Raw genomic sequence first — 17,894 nt, 5'->3', positions numbered from 1 at the left:
TCACAGCTACCACCTCGCTGTTTATTCCCATCATCTGTATTTTTACTTTCTACCAGCAGCATTAAATAGATTATAGAGGATTCTCTTATTTAAAGACTGGAGCTAAAACTCTGCAGTTTATTTTTAGATTGTCCAAGAATGACAACAAAAGCGACAGCTTAATTCACCAGAGGCACCAGACTGAAGTACGTTACCATTTGCCACGTGGGACAGTGTCGTGTAGCAGAGCAGCCGGTCAGTTAGAGACTCAGTAGGTCAGCTGAGTGCCGTCTGTACTCTCCTCACTCACTTTCATCAGCTGTGCCAAGAACAAGAAGCTTCCTGCACAGCTCCATCATGTCTCTACGGCTCCTGCCTGCCATCGCTATGGACAATGACGAGGATGATGATGGTAACTTTACCAAATGGATGAGCAGTTACTGGGGTCACGGGACAGAAGCTGTACATTCCAGAGAAAGAAAGCGCAGCTTCAGACGGCCTTCAAAAGCTCAGGTTGATCGACGAGCATCGCTCCCGACTGCGGTAAGAATCACCTGTGTTTTCATGGACTGATGCATGTGACTGTGACAGTGACTGTTCAGCAGCTTAACATATACTGTCACTCTGATGAATGCACTTCACCATGTTTATTAAAGGGCCTTCTGATAAATATAATACAGGACAATTATCAGAGAGTGCTGGTTCTTTTTTTTTCTTCCAGTTTCCTCTAAGACCAGGTACCTCCGGTCTCAAAAAGATCTTGTATCTTCATTGATTTATATCCAATATGACTGCATGGAATATTTATAAAATGTATGTACGGTTTTATGACTCAAGCAGTAATGCTGGAAAAGACAAAAAATTTGGACAATAACAGCAGATTAATACATGTGTACTGTAAACTCTGCATGTACAGAATTACTGATGCTTTAAGTGGATTGTTTTCTATTACTTTACATCAGAGTGATCAAACACTGCAAATGCCCGGCCACGTGTTGAGCTGAGAGTCTGTTCACGGCCTCATTAGGAAACACAGAATAGTTTTATAAAGAATGCAGACCAGTCTGGTCTTTGTGCGGTGTCTGGGTCTGTCCTTAGAATAATATTTTTTTTTCCAACTAAAAATTCCCTCATGTCTGATATCATTTTTTTTTATAAACAACATTTCTAAGTCGTGGGCTGCTGCATGCCAAAGCTCTTACATATATTCTTCACGCAGTAGAATTCAGGCTCTTTTCTAGCCTCAATCAACAATTAAGTAATGTGGACGTTCAGCAAAATGTGAAGGTACAACTTATAATCATAAGATATACAAGCAGAGGGACAACCAGCAAGTATGAAGCAAAATTTAGTGATTTGCATTTGTTATTAATTACACTGAGCAAGGTGAATCATATATCTGCAAAGCTCATGGCTCATGGTGTGGATAGAGATGCGTCCTTTCTGATTTTCTGGTACATTTTTGATTAGTGACACATTATCACAGGATTTAAGGAGCACTTCTGAAGTCTTGGTGTTTAATCATTGGGAACCAAAGAAAACCTGATGTGATGTAACAGGAACCTAAAGCAGATGGTAAGAGTCATAACAGTGCAGGTGACGTCTCTGTGGAAGAAAAGAAACTTACAGAGCCTACATGTGACAACAGCATTAGCAGTGCATGGCCACAAGATAAACAGCTCATTCATTCATTCATTCATTCATTCATTCTTGTGTGGCCATAAGATTCGGAATAAGTTGCTTACAAACAATACTAGGTGAGTATGATATGGATAAATTTGAAAAAAAAGTAGTAGTATGGTGTAAACTTTCATCCATCCATCCATTCTCTTCCACTTAGCCTGTTCAGGGTTGCGGGGGGGGGGGGGGGGGGGCAAGCCTATAATAACCAAAAGAAGTCCCGTTCAAACTGAACCCTTTCAGTTGTCCATGTGTTGTATTTTTTTTTAGGTAAGCAAACAAACTGCAAAACTAGCAACATTAGCATAACAAGCCGGTTCCTTGCTCATCAAAATTAAAATTACTTCTTAATGTACTTCACTTTTCACACCTTTACACACATTTTGACCTATCTTCAATAAACTATTTTAAAGTAACATTCATCACATTATTTAGTTACTTTAAACAGAAACAAATCACAATGTCGTTCTCACAGATCTCTCATGTTTTTTTTTTTGTTTTTTTTTATTATTTGTCTCATATTTAAAGTCAGAGGAACATCCAGACATCTTATTAAGTTAAGGCTGCAGGAGACACAATCATTTTTTTTTCCTACGAACGTCAGCAACACGGTTCAATCGAACCAGAAATAATGTACTGCTGGGGTTGTATAATGTCAGCCTGGGTCTAGTGTGTTTGTAATCAAAGCTCCTAGTAAGCTTTAAACCTTACTTGTAGCAAACAGCCCACTAGAAATACATCATTTGCAGAAAAGGGTTCAATAATTTTTAGACATTAATGTTCTAGTGAAACACCAACTCATAAACTCATTCAAAACGCACAAAGAAAATGCAGCTGCGCCTTCACCATTCATGTTTAGCAGGAGTTGCATTATCAGATTGTTGTGTAAATATATATTTACTGGCTGTCCTGAGCCTAGAGGTAAACTATAATTAGGTAGCTGCCTTGCCAAAATGTTACTTAAGGATATTAGTGAGTGAGTGTTTAACCCCATCCACAGACAGGGTAGGGTAGACATGGTTGTGTCTCTCTGGTTTAATCTTCTTACAACTCCACTTCACTTTTAGAGGGAATGTGACAGTTATTTTACTCTCAGGTGTTCTTACATGATGTCATGACACTTATTGTTCCCTCTATTTAATCCCCAGTCACAGTTGGATGCCATGAAGTTAAAAAGGTTTCATGTGGCTACAATGCCGCCTGCACCCAGCCACGTAAAACCAAGAGAGGAGAAGGGGGAAGTCAGGCACCACCAGAGGCCTCGCCGTGCCTCCGCGGATGACAACAGCCGCTCCAAGACGGCCATCCCGGAGAACCGCATCACCACCATCCCAGAGCTCACAGAGACACTTGAGAAGAGACTCATTCTAAATGATAAGACTGTGTCTCTGGTGAGCAGGAGGATTTATAAAGTTAACTGAATTATAAGCAGATTTTACAGTTTTTACCATCCCAGTGTGTTACAGATCAGCCAGATGGTCTCTCTCCTTCACCAGTAAGATATCATGAAGCCTGTAAAGATTAAGGAGCTATTAGAGAGAATTAAAAGCTTTATGACTTTAATTTAACTGTGAACTACATGGCATCACATAATGGCACATAATTAACTGATCTTGAATGTGAACATTGACCTTATTGAAATCAAATTAGAGCACTGGACTTCATTTATGCCAGTTTTTGATTTTTCTTTTTTAATGCATTAAATTATCTCAGCTTTTTTGCTTGCATACTGAAGAGTATAGTTGTGCATACCTGTTTATTTTATTATTTTTATAGTTAATTTCTCTTAGTACAAAATAATTTGGCAAGTACAACGATTCACGGGCCTTGTTCAGAGTTTTAATATTAACAGATCTTTGTGGCGTGTGGGATGCAGGAAATCAACAAACACTGAGAACACATAATGCAAATAATGTGTTCTAATGTTCCAAAATAGGCCATTCACAGTTTCTACGTTTATTTATTATTTTTAAAAAGGTTTAAATAAATTGAAAGCAAATGAAAGTACAGTAAGTAATCAGAGCTCCTTTACTGTGGTATAGAAGATATATATATTCAAAATGTCACTCATCCTCCATAAGTACTGCACACTCAAAATAAACAGATTTAGATGGCTTTTTATTTTTTTATTTGCATTAAACATTAAGTAGCATTAAATATTTTGCAGTTACAGTTTTGATTTGAATTTCTTTCACACTTAGCCTTGGTTTTTTTTAAAGTAGCACCCTAAAACTCCTGGTTTTTGCCCTGATTTACTGAAACCACTGATCTTACTAATCTCTGCATTGCCATAAGACTGCATTATTATTATTAGTAGTAGTAGCAGTAATAGTTGTATTAATATATAACATATTGAACTCTTGGTCAGAGATTAAGTGAAAAACAAAGCAGTTTGTGTGTCTTACAGAACAATGATGATACGTTGTGCCTAATCTGTCATGAGGACATGCGTAAGAGTGGAAGGGGAGTTCCACATTGTACACACCGCTTTCATAAAGAGGTAAGACAACTTGTCCACGTCAGATCTACTGCATGACCTCTGTCTACACTGTGTTCATTCAAATCCCTGCAAGTCAGACATCAGATCTCTGGTGCATGATAGCAGTTCATTCTTGGACATGCATGACGTGAACTGGTATGAAAACAACACAATGCCTGTAGCAGAAACTTATCCCTGTAGAAGCATGGAACACTCTAACAGCCTGAGGTCCCAGGAACTGGATACTTATTGATTATGATGTTTCCATCTGGTGGTTGCTGAAGGTGGCTTGGAGGTTAGGGAAGTGTCGGCCCCGCAGCAGCAGTGAAGCAGCAGTTTCACAGGGAAGGAAGCTCTACGAGGAGAGGAGGAGGTCTGCAGATGGACAGATTTCCACGGAGAAGGAGGAGCACACGCTCCAGCGTCAACATTCCCTGCGGAGACATCGCTGATATTGTTCTCGAGAAGGCAAAAATGGATGATACGCAGCCAAAACATTAGGATTTCTCCTGAACTTTTGCTATGTTGTGACACTCAGACATCAGGCCGTATCTGTGTCACTTTTGGATTCATTACAACTCCTTCTCTTGAGTGAAAACAGCATTTTAAAATGTCTGAAAAGGTCAGATTTCTGGGATTATCTTCAGTTTCTTTTAGGATTTATTTTGGTTTATTTTGAGACTGAGCCTAAAGATTGGTACTCAAAGTTTCCCGCTGACAAATAATATGTGCTTCCATAAAGCACTACTTTTATGGTTATGTAAACAGGGGTGTGGTTAAAGGGGGGGTCCTGGGGCAATTGACATTTAAATGCGTTCCCCCAAGTGCCCCCGCCCAAAGTCGTGTTATATAAATACAACCGTGGATGAAAATAACAGGGGCAATGAGGAGCCCAGTTCCACTTTTGCTGTGAAAAACAAAGTTGTTTTATTGTAAATATAACTATATAATATTAAATAATATGATAACACACACTGAAAGCTCTTGTGTTAATTGTGCTGGGTATATGACTCCCCCTTGACATGCCACACAGTGGTTTGGTCCACTGCTCGCTGGTCCCCGACTTCTTCACCTTGCAAAGGTGAAGTGTTAGGATGTGTGAGACATTGTTCTTTATTTCTGCCACCCAATAAAAACATTAAACCAGGCTGCTTTTTGTTTATTTTTTTAGCTCCAACAGTCTCTATGATGTCACTCGGTCTCCTAACATGTTGATGAAGGCAGGAGGTCTGTCTAAAGTTTAGTCTGGCATTTATTTCTGGTAACATTTTCTGATTTCCCCATGCCCCCCCACACCACCACCCTTACTGGTTCTTGGTTCAGTGAGGGTGCCAGCCCATGTAAAACGTCCGGGAAACATCTCTGTATGTAAGGGTACTTATGACTCACAGCCTGTTACTGGATGAGAAGATAAACAGTACATTTATGGTCGTACTCATGGTTTTGGATATTACTTAAAGAGTAACAGCTTATAAAAGCAGTTCATCAAAACTACGATATATTTGTGTTTCTGCTGTGATTTGGTTACATCTTTCTCTTAATGATTTAAGTCACTTTATACTCTGTTGAGCCTGATGACCGGTGTAATTTGTTTGATTTGAATGAATTTTTAACATTTAAGTTCACTGAGAACTTAAAGAGAAAGACAATAAATCTAAGACAAAACATTATTAAATGTAAAGTAATCCACCTTGAACTTTACCTGCATCATAACTTTTGAAACAGAAAGCTGCTCAAACAGGTAGCAGCTCTGTCCCTCCCAGCTAAGGGGGGGAGGGTGAGTGTAGATCCTGTTGCTGACGTGTTTACTACATACGACAGCGTGCTGGAAATTACCTCCTGGGATCAGTAAAGAAAATCATTACCTGCATGAATTATACGTGTTACAGATTGTAGTGATGATGATGTAATGATGCCTTTTAAAATGTGTTTCAGTGCATGGAGCAGTGGCTATGGAGGGAAAGGAACTGTCCCACGTGTCGTGTCTACGTATCAATGCTTAAGCCCCTCTACTGGCCTTCTTGTCGCACCACCGTCCCATAATGGACCTGCACCTACACTTGAAATGCCTGCATGTGCATGTGACTCACTGACCCCAAGACCTCCTCCTCCCTGTCTCCACGCGCTTCATTCTTTCTGCATGAACACCCTCTGTGAGATTGTCTTCGGATGCTGGAGGAAGCTGGAAATGAGAGCGAGGACATCCCATGTGAGAGAGGAGCTGTTAATCTCTCACTTTGCTAAATTATTTAAAACCTCTTTTAAATTAATGCACTATCAGGGGAGGGTTAGTCACTGCTATGACATGCACTTAGGTGGAGCAAATTTCCTCAGAATTGACAATATTTTTGGTAATGAATTAGATATTCTGTCTGGATTCTGCTGAGTTTGTGTTTCAGGTTGAAGCACCGAATTACTCACAGCATAAAGTGTAAACAAACAGCAGCATAAATTAGTCTTCAGGCAGCATGTGAATGTGTGCAACATCAGTAGCACTTCAAATCAACAAACAGTGGGGGATAAATAACAGATATAATAATATTTTACATCAGTTCATTCATAATATTACAAGTAAATCTACCAACTGATATTAGTGTTATATGTTTCACATGGTCTTTGTCATTTGCTAATACAACCTAACTGAACCCTAGTACTACTTATCTGACATCCACTGAGTGCAGGTTTTTGGCTCTGGCTTCATATTTAGGACACAGAAATGATGGTAGTGTCAATATTTCCCAAAAGCACTCATTAATGCATCCATCCATCCATCCTCTGCCACCTGTTCAGGGTCTTTGGTGGGCTGGGTGTACAGTACAGGTCGCCAGCCTGTCTGAACAGCCAGTCTCAGGGCTAACACAGAGAGACAGCCAACCATTCACAACCTATGGGCAGTTTAGAATCACCCATTAACCTAACCCCATGTCTTTTGGACTGCGGGAGGAAGCCGGGGGGACACGGGGACACGTGCGGCCCCTCATTAATGGACAGGTATTCTATTTTTTTTTTTTTTACCACATTTGATTGACATCCTATGGTGCCCACCAGTTCCTGACATGTATTTATTTAAAAAAAAAAAAAAAAACCTCATGAAAACAGCTTTCAAAAAGCTTAAACACCAGTGTGTCAACTGTAAGACTGGTGACAAATTAAAGGAAAAACATCAAACCCACGACTCACACACTGAAGGACTCCAGTGCTTCTGTTATGCTGTGCTGGTATGGTTGGAGTACAGAAAGAGTCACTGTAAATCAATGCAACATTTCTCTGACTGATCACTTTTATCCTAAATTTCTGTCCCGATGAGAGCAGCCTTTTTCAGAATGACATGCCACCTTTGCACAGGACTCCACTGAACGCTTTGGTTAGGCTGAAAATGATGTTAATACTGTAGATCGCAAACCAGAGGAACCCATTTGGGAGATTTCTGACCAAGAAGTTAAACAGATCTCATCAAAACACCAAATGAGAGAATATCTTTTGGAAGAATGACGTTCATCGCTCATCTCTCCATCTTGCTCGCACCTACAGCGTTTTCTCTGAAGTTATAAAACTCCTCCCCTGAATCAGCGCTATATCTTATCTTACATCTGCACCGTTTTCCTGCCTTACCGAATTAGCTTTTGTTTTGCAAGTGAGAATTTTTGTGTGTGTGTGTGTGTGTGTGTGTGTGTGTGTGTGTGTGTGTGTGTGTGTGTGTGTGTGTGTGTGTGTGAGACTTCTATTTGGCTCTGTTTCCAAACATCTATCTTTTGCACTGCCAAATGAGAAGTTTACAGTGTATCTAAAAAGAGCTGGCCTATGTATTTGCCCATGTAAATATGCAGCTATGTGAAAGTTTATTTTGTAGTTTCTGAAAAATTAGGATTAAATGATAAAATGTTCATTTAATAACCAGCAAATGCTCATAACTGCTGTTAGATTTCCACTATGGAGGTTATATGCTCACTACATTTTTTTTTAACTTTGTGCTTAAAAAGCCGAGGTGATGCTGCGATCAGTAGCAGCACCAGCTTCCAGCTGCTGTGTTCACTGTTGTGGTTTTGTACTCTTGAATAAAAACACACTGAAGTGACACGCCCTTACTGAGTGTGGTCTGGTTTGCTTTCATATGTGCCTTTCTTATTATGTAATTTACAGAATTAAAGAGGCCAGTAATCAAAAAAGGTATTTAAGTAAATCCTGTTATTATTATAATAACACTTCCATAATCAGAACAGACATTTGTAATAAACAACAAGCCCAACTGATTGTATGAATAGAGGCTTCATTCCTTTTAGGTGTGCCTGTAAGTCTGCACGCACAAAATCAAAGCCGTTCTGTGGTAACTGAAATATCATTGTTATCAGTGGTCTTACTTACATCTAAACGTGGCTAATGTAGCTACACTCACCGGACAATTCATTAGGTATACCAATTCAACTCCTCATTAATGCAAATATTAAGCCAATCACATGGCAGCAGCTCAGTGCATTGAGGGATGTAGATATGATCAAAATGATCTGCCAAAATTCAACAGGAGCATCAGATTGGGCACTAAAGGTGATTTAAGTGACTTTGAACGTGACATGGTTGTTGGTGTCAGACAGGCTGGTCTGAGTATTTCAGAAACTGCTCATCTGCTGGGATTTTTCCCACACAGTCCTCTCTGGGATTTACAGAAAATGGTCCAAAAAAGAGAAAATATCCAGTGAGCGGCAGTTCTCTGGGTGAAAACGTCTTCTTGATGCTCAAGTAACCACTCGTTGCAACCGAGGTAGAAGAGTGTCTTTAAATACACAACACGTCAAACCTCAAAGCTGATGGACTACAGCAGGAGAAGACCACACAGGGTGCCGCTCCTGTCAGCTAGTAAGAAGAAACTGAAGCTACAATTAACTCGGGCTCACCAAAATTAGACAACAGAAAACTGGAAAAATGGTGCGTGGTCTGATGAGTCTCGATTTCTGCTGGAACATTCAGGTGGTGGGGTCAGAATTTGATGTAAGCAACAAGAAAGCATGGATCCATCCTGCCTTGTATCAGGCTGGTGGCGGTGTAACATTGTGGGGGATATTTTCTTGAAACACTTCAGGCCCCTTACTTTAAATACCACAACCTGCTGACCACGTCTACCCCTTTATGACCGCAGTATAACTACCATCTGATGGCTGCTTCCAGCACCACGTCACAAAGCTCAGCTGGTTTCATGGATCAAAATCTCTGAGGAATGTTTCCAGTTTATTATTGGGTATTTTTGCTTGGTTTTTACTATTCTCTCAGTTCTTCCAGAACTCCAGGTTTTTAGTGTGAAGTTCTGTTTTGATTCCTGTGTGTTTCCTTTATTATCTCAGTGTTTTTGTTCTTGTTGCACTCAGGTTCTGGCTTACGAGTTAGCATTTGTGTTTAGTTCCCTTTGTGTTTATCTTTAGCCTTTTTGTGTTTGTCTTATTCCCATTAGAATTAATAGTATTCGTTGTGTGTTTATTTCACTGTTCTGAGCTCTTAGTTTATAGAGTCCAGTGTCAGTTTTATTTGTGTTTTCTGTTCTATCATCTGAAATTTTGGATTACTGTTTTTATTGTCTGTTTATTTTATGTTGACTCTGCTTCTTTGTAGTAGCTCTGATTCTCTGGTTTCAGTTGCTTTATATTTTTCTTGGGATCATATTAGCTCTTCCTGTTTCTCTGGTGTTTGGTTCGAATCTGTTATTTGTCATTGTCGGTGCCTTTGTGTTTCCTCGTTCTGTGTTAGTATTAGGGTTGTTTCCTCTAATTCCTATCTGTCTTTCCCTGATTCCTTGATTTTTTTCACCTGTTATGTATGCTCACCTGTGTCTCATTCTCCTTCCCCAATCAGCCCAAGTGTCAGTGTTATGAGCTGCCTGTTTGATTCCCAGGATTCTGAGTTTGTTTCACATTTTGGTCCTCACTCCACGCACTGCAACAAATACAACTTCCTGTGCACTTAAGAAGTCTGTGCACCAGTTTTGGTGAGTGAAATTTAGCATTTTATTAGTCTTCTCCATGTTTGTGTGAGTTCAAATACTGAGGTGGTGCACCTTCTCTTATATAGACACAGGAAAGTGTTGTAAGATGATTCCAGCCATCAACTGTTGTACTCCTACTTGTTCCAGTGGCTGTTAAGGGTGAATGTTTCTAAAGCAACACAAGGATAAAGTGGAGTGAAACTTACTGAAGTGCAGATTAATGAATTTGTGCTTTACGGTTTGTGAAGCCCTGTTTTCAGGCTTTGAGATGCCATCACCAGCTTGGTGTTTTCAAATAGGATGTGGCGAGCAGGCAGCAGATCTGACTGTGAAACACTGAGTGCATATCCTGTATCCTTTTCTCAGAAAGACTTAATTAGCTATTCAGTATGACCCCAAATAAATGACTGAGCCCATAAACTCAAAGTGTTTACAGAGGCCGGGGCCGAGGACTGCTCTCCCCACAGGCTTCTGTAGGACCTGAGGTCTTTTTGGAGCCACACCCCGACCCCACTGCACTCCATACCTCTTATTTTAAAGTTTTAGTTACTTAATGCAGAGATTACATTTTAAATCTACTGATATTCTATATCAATTAAGATGAAGCTACCCAGCAGCGTCTTACTAAAATAGACAATCTTTTTCTGCAAACTCCTCTTAAACAATTAAAAGTTGAGTAACCAAACTTGGCGTACAGGCATGTCTGAGGCCCAGTTATGCAGTTATGCCCCTACAACACCCTTTTATAAAAGCATCATATCATTTTCATTTCACAGCCAACAGCCTGAACAGGCCAGACAATAGTAAAACATGGGCATGCACTAGTACAAAAGGCTTCTTTTGGCTGTTCCTTGTTCTCAAGGGGCTGCCAAAGCAGATAGATCCACATGATTGATTTGTCTGACTTTTATGCAAGACGGCCTTTGTGACGCACCCTCCCAGGGATTTGTGTCACCTCCCAGCCTTTTGCATGTTAAGTAAATGTGTTAACCACTGCAATACATGTAATTAAAATCATCTCCAGCTGCAACATTAAAGCGATATCCCCATTAATAAATGAATAACTATGATCGAATACTACCATTTATGATTCTGCATAATGAATAATTTACTTCAGGTATTTAGAGTATATTTTGATTTATGCTGACATCTCAGGCTCTTGTGTAGCTCCTCTTTTCATGTAATTTATCATATTACATGCAAATGCAACATTTTTTTTTCTCCCAATGTTTTCTACCCAATATTTATTTTTGATCTAATATTAAGCGCTCCTGCCTGGCTCCTGGTCCTCCCCTATGTGACCCCACTGAGAAAATCCTGGAGACGCCCCTGCTTTGCCAGCTGTTTGCTCAGTTAATTAAACTGAGCCTGGGTTAGTCAGGAAGTCTTCCAGCTGCGGTGTACGTGCTGGAAGTCTTGTCCCGGCCCAGCCCGGTCTGCCCTGGCACGACGGAAAGAAGCGGTTTTCTGAGAGCGAGGAGGGACCGAGCCGTGCACGAGCAGGCGGAGTAAAAGTGCACACGTGGACACCTGAGACTGACGTTACTTGCAGCCAATCATCGCACAGGCTGGTGACGCCAGCTCACGGCAGTCATCCAATGGGAGGGTTTATTGAGGAGTAAAAGCCTGAAGTGTTTAGAGTCGGGGAAAAAAAGGCTGTGAAACGGATCCGGTCCTGCTGGGATTCCGGCTCGGAGGAGATGTTTACTTCATGTCTTGCTGAAGATTAGAGGAGAAACCCATCTTCTTTTCTAAAAGATAAAAATATTTGTGTGACTACGGGGGAAAAAATGAAGTTGATTTGATTCTTTTTCTGTCTGAATACTTCAACAACTTTTCATCTCCAGAGATAAACAAACTTGGGTAAGAATTTGTCTCTCTTCCTTCTTGCAGTAAAGAAAATCCAAGCTACTGTGTCCTGTGTCGATATAATAAAGAGGCAGGAAGAGAAGCACTTTTATAGGATACCTGAAAAGATTAGGAAAGTCTCCACAAAGAATTTTATGATGGATTTTTGCCTCTCCGTGTTGATCTGCACAAGGATCTTGGATAACAGTTTAGATAATGCTGCTGTCTGAAGTTTCCATGCACAGATATTTCCCTTTGCTTTACAGCTAAAATTAACTTAAAAAGAGCCTGGGCCACGGGGGGTGACGTCATTTTGGCTGGGCAGTTTAAACTGAAATGTTGAGAATAAATTCTTAAAGCGAATCATGTAGATTCCTCCAAAAATGTGAAGTACACACCAGATTTTCAGACGTGTATTTTTTTATTTTATTTTATTTCTTTTGGCCTTGATCTAGAATACTGTTAATCTTACGGTGCCCAGCACCATTGGATGAGACAGGATCAGTAGCGTGTAACTTGCAGAAGTAAAGTTTTCTGTACTTGAAGTACTTTTATGATGATGTATTTCTGCTCAGCTATTTTTTTTGGATGTAATATGTATTATTACAATTAAAGGTGCCCAGCAGCATAAAAGCAATGAAATTAATTTTGAGCTGCAACATTAAACATTTTAATGAATAAATAATCATAATCCAAGTAAAACAACTTGTTCTAAAGAAATACTTTTACTTATTTATTGAAACTGTTTAGTTTCATGGCTAATAATAATCACAGCAGAACAGAAACAGCACATATTTATTCTTGTGGGCAGTACTTGTATACTGTGTAATAAAAGTGCAGTATGTGTATATTTAACATCCTTGTTATAAAAACCGTGTGGGGGATTTTAGACCTGAGAGCAGATGATGTTGGGTGGGTTGTTTTTGAGCCAAACACTGATGAATCCTCCAGTGGTTCCCGATTGCCATGGAGACTGGAGTGTTTTCCTCAGTCTGGAAAGGCTGCGCCTCCAAAGGGCCATCTCACACAGATGAACTGGCTTTAACATCTCACTCCGTTTCTATTGAGTGTGCTCCTTCAAAGGTTTCCTTTGTTGCCGGGCAGAATATTGCCTGGTCATCTCCATCACAAAGGACAGTACAGCCATGGGCCTTTTTCTTATTCTCTGCCCACTATTGATGCCACTCCAGCTTTGCTCTCACTTTACAAACCACGGTAATTGCTTAAGAGGACTGCGATAAAAACATGTTTACAAAGCTTTCTTTCTTTAACTTCACATGAAGCCTCAATTATGAATTTATAGAAGTCAGAGAAGACCGTTGTTTACCATTTCAGTACCTCTTAAGATAACCTGATCACACCTGAAAGGTTAAATCTGCAAATCTTTGAATTTGCAGAGGCCTTGTTGCCCTGTGATATCTTGCATCTTTGTCACTACACTGGAAAAAATATCCCACCGCTCAAAAGAATGTGTTGCAAATCTTTATAAAATGTTTTTAATATTATGGAATATATTGGAATATATTAAGTTTGGTAAATGTCAATCGTTCCTAGTACGGTGCCATGACACATGCCTCTAAAGCTAATCAAGTAGTGACCAGATGCAAAGCATAACACCATGAATGCCTTTCATGCCTTTGCAAAGCAGAATCTCTAATTCTGGGTTTCATCTTGCCAGTAAGTGTGCAGGTCCTTTCAGGAGCCTTTTGGTCGTTTAACCTTACACTATGGATGCGGCGTCCACGTCTGAAAACTTTAACTGTGGAAGTGCCTTAAGCCTGCATTCTTTCTAATTGCCAGCAGGGGGTGGTGATTGTTTCCAGAGAGACATTTGAGTATATTGAAGTCTAAGGAAACAACCTGTGGCTCTCTTGCTCTTTGACCTTTGTTAAAAACTTTTATGGGCTCAGTCTCTAGTTTCAAGTCTTGAATACAGCAGTTTGTAAATAATGGTTCCCATTACATTTAAAGAATGATAAAAACTGGGTATGCTTTAAGGCTGGGAAGTTGTTAGCCAATAAGTGTGTACTTTTTCTTGCTCCTCCCATTAGTGTATTCAGATCCTGATAAACAGTCACTTTTATACACAGTCTATGGTAACAAGCAACTAAGATCATCTGAGTGAAACTAACTGTTCTTAAGAAACCAACCAATTGAAGCCTTTAAGGTTTGAAACAGCAGTCCATATAATCCAGTGCAGGTTCAATGATATCTGATCATTCTGCAGCCTTTCCATGTTAAGAAAAAGGTTTCTATTTTTACATGTAAAGGTGAATGACTCGTGACACTCTTAACGGGCTCTAGACAAACTTCTGCTGAAGTCAGTTGGAGGACGCTCGCCAGCACACTCATTATATTTGATAACACTGTTTAACTAAATTATGGGCATGGCTCCACTTATTCTGTCTCATTTTTCCCAGCTGTGGTCAAAAATATACCTTATCTAATGTCTATATTGTAATTTAGGTTAAATTATTCAGTTTCAAGTCACATATTACGCTGATATAAGGAAAATGTTTCTAGTGCATCAAAGTGTTTTTGTACTATATATGTCTATGGAATTAAAGATATCCACTCTTTCTTCAAGGTGTGGTGAGGTATCATGGGCAGCTTCAGAGGCCACGCTCTCCCTGGGACCTTTTTCCTCATAGCTGGGATTTGGTGGACAGTAAAGTACTCGCTTTGGTACGCCACCCGCAGGAACAAGAGCATCGGTTCTACTCGGCTGGCCAGCAGAGCCTCACAGCGACGCCTGGAGATCACTGAGAGCTCTGTTATACTCTTTTTCTCCCTTGTTGGTAAGCATGCCCAAAAAAAAGCTTCTTAATATATTTTCAGACGTGAGAAGCACGAGTGCTCTCACATAAATCTGAGACGAACTGGGGCTTTAAGATCTGAGTGTTTCCTCTGCTGTGGTCCCCTCAGGGATGCTGGCAGAGCAGTTTGGATCAGGTGGACCGAAGCTTCATTTGTACGACTTTGCAGAGAAACAATGGGACCACCTGCACAGCTGGCACCACGCCACCATGTACCTGTTCTTTGGGCTGTTTGCAATGGTGTCTCTGATTATCCACAGCACAGAAGCAGCACCACTGGCACTGGATAGGTTAATGCTGGCTATTGCTTTCTTTAATGAAGGTGAGAAGAATGAACTTTTTGGTGATTCACTCTGACATAATATCAGGTGTTCCTTTTATTTTGAGACTGCCTCTGCTGACACTTAACCTGCCCAGTATTACCCATCACACTTGGATAGTGATGAGCCAGCATGACATGTCATCGAGCAGGATTGGATGTTAACTGTTTAAATTTACTATGCACTGCACTTTTGTTATTTATTTTTTAACAATTTGTCTTGTGTCTGTACATTTTCCAGTAAACTTAGATAAAGAGCTCTATTCAAATTCTGAGCTCCTCCACAGTGATTTTATCTACTCCTACGTCATTTAAAGAGTAAACCTGATGGAAATTACTGATGTAGACCATGGACAGACAGTATTTTTTAGCAGATTGATTAAATTGGAACAGTTCAAATAATTGCCATGTAGATCACATTTAACAGCTTGAGACATCTTGCTAATAAATTAATTTATAAAAACACATAATTCCACTCATTATCTGCATTTCCAACTTTCTTTTGTCAGGATTTCTTTTTCTTTACCACCTCCACGGCAGGAGCATGCTGGATGTCCATGTGCATCAGCTCCTTCTGTACGCAATCTTTGGAGAGACTCTTGTCGCCTTCCTGGAGATCTTTCACCGAGGCAACATCATCCTGGAGCTGCTGCGCTGCACGCTCACGGTGGTTCAGGGAACCTGGTTCTGGGAGGTAAATCTAAACGTGACGCTGTGATCAGATGTTTGTGGTCGCATTTCGAATGATTCCTGATGTTTGAACCGCAGATTGGGTTCGTGCTGTACCCTCCACGCGGCCCTGAGTGGGACTTGAAAGATCCCAACAATGCCATGTTCGTTACCATGTGTTACTCCTGGCACCTTGCCTTCGCCATGCTTATTGTGAGCATGCTCTATTGCATCGTCAGCTGGTGAGAAGGATCCCATTCTGGATTAAATTTATTTATAAACTTGGAAATATATGTGTGTGTGTGTGTGTGTGTGTGTGTGTGTGTGTGTGTGTGTGTGTGTGTGTATGTAAATTTTTTTTTTTTTTTTTTAATGAACCTAACACGCTTTTTGTGGGGTCAGGGGAGGACTATGGGCCCAATACAGGGAGAACAAAGGCTAACTGCTACACTCCAGTGCTAAAGCTATAGAATTAAACTTTTCAGAATGTATTTAGATGCTTTTCATTTAATTTAAACCAACTTAATATTTAATCTACTTTATTTTTGTATTTTGCCAAGTACAGCTTGTCTTATTGCAGCATAAAATCCTTAAGAAACTAGGAAGAAATGTTTTTTGTTTTTTTTTTTTTTTACTGCTCTGGAATATACACATTAAAAATAAATGCACACATGCATACAAAAAAAAAAAAAAAAAAAAAAAAACCCCAAAAAACAAAAACTTTGTTTCCTGTAGGAACAGAACAGAAACAGTTTTGCTGTATTTCTAAGCTGCTTGTTTATTTGTTCTGGAGATCTTACAGACTTATAACATACTATTTAGAACAACTTGAGGAGCTCTAATAGCACTCCTGCACAGTTTGTGTTATCTGTGACTCGTGTTTGTTGTGCTTTCCCTTTTTAAAGTGCGGTGCGCTCCAGACTGAAGAAGACCCCTCCGGTTGAAATGGGGCTCCTGAAGGCCAGAGAGCGGGATCCAGAGTCAGAGGACGAGATTCTTTGAAGAGGACTGTTGCACATCTGCACTGTGACTCAAACATTATAGAAAAATCAGGTATAAGTTGCTCCCAGTCCCAGCAACAGAATAAGAAGCAAGACACACAGATGGCAAAGGGATATGGACACAGAAGCTTCACCTTAGAATTCTATCTCTACCTCCATCTTCATGAATCGTCTGGAAACCCCTTTTAGATGTACTTTTGTTATTACCTCCACCAGAGAATCTTTGAGTGATTCAGTCTGTCTGTGAGCAGGATTACTGATGAAGGTATGGACAGATATGCATGGAAATGTTACCAGAGGTGGGGCTTGACCTGAATTGAAAGTGGCTGTATAGAAAAACTAGAAAAACACTCATTTTCACAGCACAGCGGGGCTGGTTATGGACCAAAAAAGGAAGCAAATGACAACCGTTCAGGTGGGTCTGGATCCAGAAGGTTTTGGGTTTTTTACCATTGCGAGAAAGGACAAAACTGTATGTTTCACATAATAGGTTCAAAAATACATATCAGTTTTTAATGATAAATATTAGGAGACATCATCTTTATGAAAATATGAACTAATCTGGATCCAGAGTCAGTTCATGCTGGGAGTTTTCAGCCTTGATGGAGGTATGTAGTCTCAAGCTGCTCTTATTTATTTCACAGCAACATAATTTTCATATACGCCATCATATCTTTATTACTTTGCACATATAATACAAGTGGAAAGCTTTTAATGGATTGCATGCATTAATTCTGACGTTTTCCACAGTTTGGGATTCAGTTGTGCTATCTTTATGGTGAAAACATCATTACATCATAATGTGTGTTAAAGCACGAGCTGTACATCTTGTATTTTTGTTTTTTTCATGTTAACAAACGAATCAAACCAAATGTCAAACTATAGACTATAAGACAAGCAAAATAAAACTGTTTAAAACTGTTTTAATTTTTTTTTTTTTTATTTTATTGTTCATGTTCTTTGCACATTTGTATCGTGTAACATTGTAACTAAATACCAGTGTATTTAGCTACAATACAGAATTTGAAAAGTTATAACTTGACACTGAAAAATGTGGGCCTGTGTCTTCAGTGGGAGTAAAATAAGCAGATGTGCTAAGATTATATGAAAGACATTGCTTTCTATAAGTTGTCTT

General features: G+C 39.8%; 2 protein-coding genes across 4 annotated transcripts; both read left to right on the top strand.

Moving 5' to 3' along the window:
* On the top strand, positions 1–8,078 carry lnp1 (leukemia NUP98 fusion partner 1). 2 transcript variants are annotated; one of them, XM_030726593.1, is made up of 4 exons: positions 1–522; positions 2,808–3,050; positions 4,067–4,159; positions 6,074–8,078. In XM_030726593.1, the coding sequence occupies exons 1-4, from the start codon at positions 337–339 to the stop codon at positions 6,179–6,181; spliced, it is 630 nt and encodes a 209-aa protein (XP_030582453.1). In that variant the 5' UTR covers positions 1–336; the 3' UTR covers positions 6,182–8,078. The 2 variants fall into 2 exon arrangements, with proteins under 2 accessions (XP_030582453.1, XP_030582452.1); XM_030726592.1 differs by lacking the exon at positions 6,074–8,078 and adding an exon at positions 4,423–5,110.
* Positions 8,079–9,974: 1,896 nt separating this feature from the next.
* On the top strand, positions 9,975–17,675 carry tmem45a (transmembrane protein 45a). Of its 2 annotated transcripts, XM_030727846.1 has the most exons (7): positions 9,982–10,109; positions 11,373–11,969; positions 14,542–14,752; positions 14,880–15,092; positions 15,599–15,783; positions 15,858–16,000; positions 16,664–17,675. In XM_030727846.1, the coding sequence occupies exons 3-7, from the start codon at positions 14,557–14,559 to the stop codon at positions 16,758–16,760; spliced, it is 834 nt and encodes a 277-aa protein (XP_030583706.1). In that variant the 5' UTR covers positions 9,982–10,109; positions 11,373–11,969; positions 14,542–14,556; the 3' UTR covers positions 16,761–17,675. The 2 variants fall into 2 exon arrangements, with proteins under 2 accessions (XP_030583705.1, XP_030583706.1); XM_030727845.1 differs by lacking the exon at positions 11,373–11,969 and having other exon boundaries at positions 9,975–10,109.
* The last annotated feature ends 219 nt before the right edge of the window (positions 17,676–17,894 follow it).

The sequence above is a fragment of the Archocentrus centrarchus genome, chromosome 4 (genome assembly GCF_007364275.1).
Source record: "Archocentrus centrarchus isolate MPI-CPG fArcCen1 chromosome 4, fArcCen1, whole genome shotgun sequence".
Taxonomy (NCBI): domain Eukaryota; kingdom Metazoa; phylum Chordata; class Actinopteri; order Cichliformes; family Cichlidae; genus Archocentrus; species Archocentrus centrarchus.
Note: the sequence above shows the minus strand (reverse complement) of the source record. Positions and strands in the feature narration are given on the sequence as shown.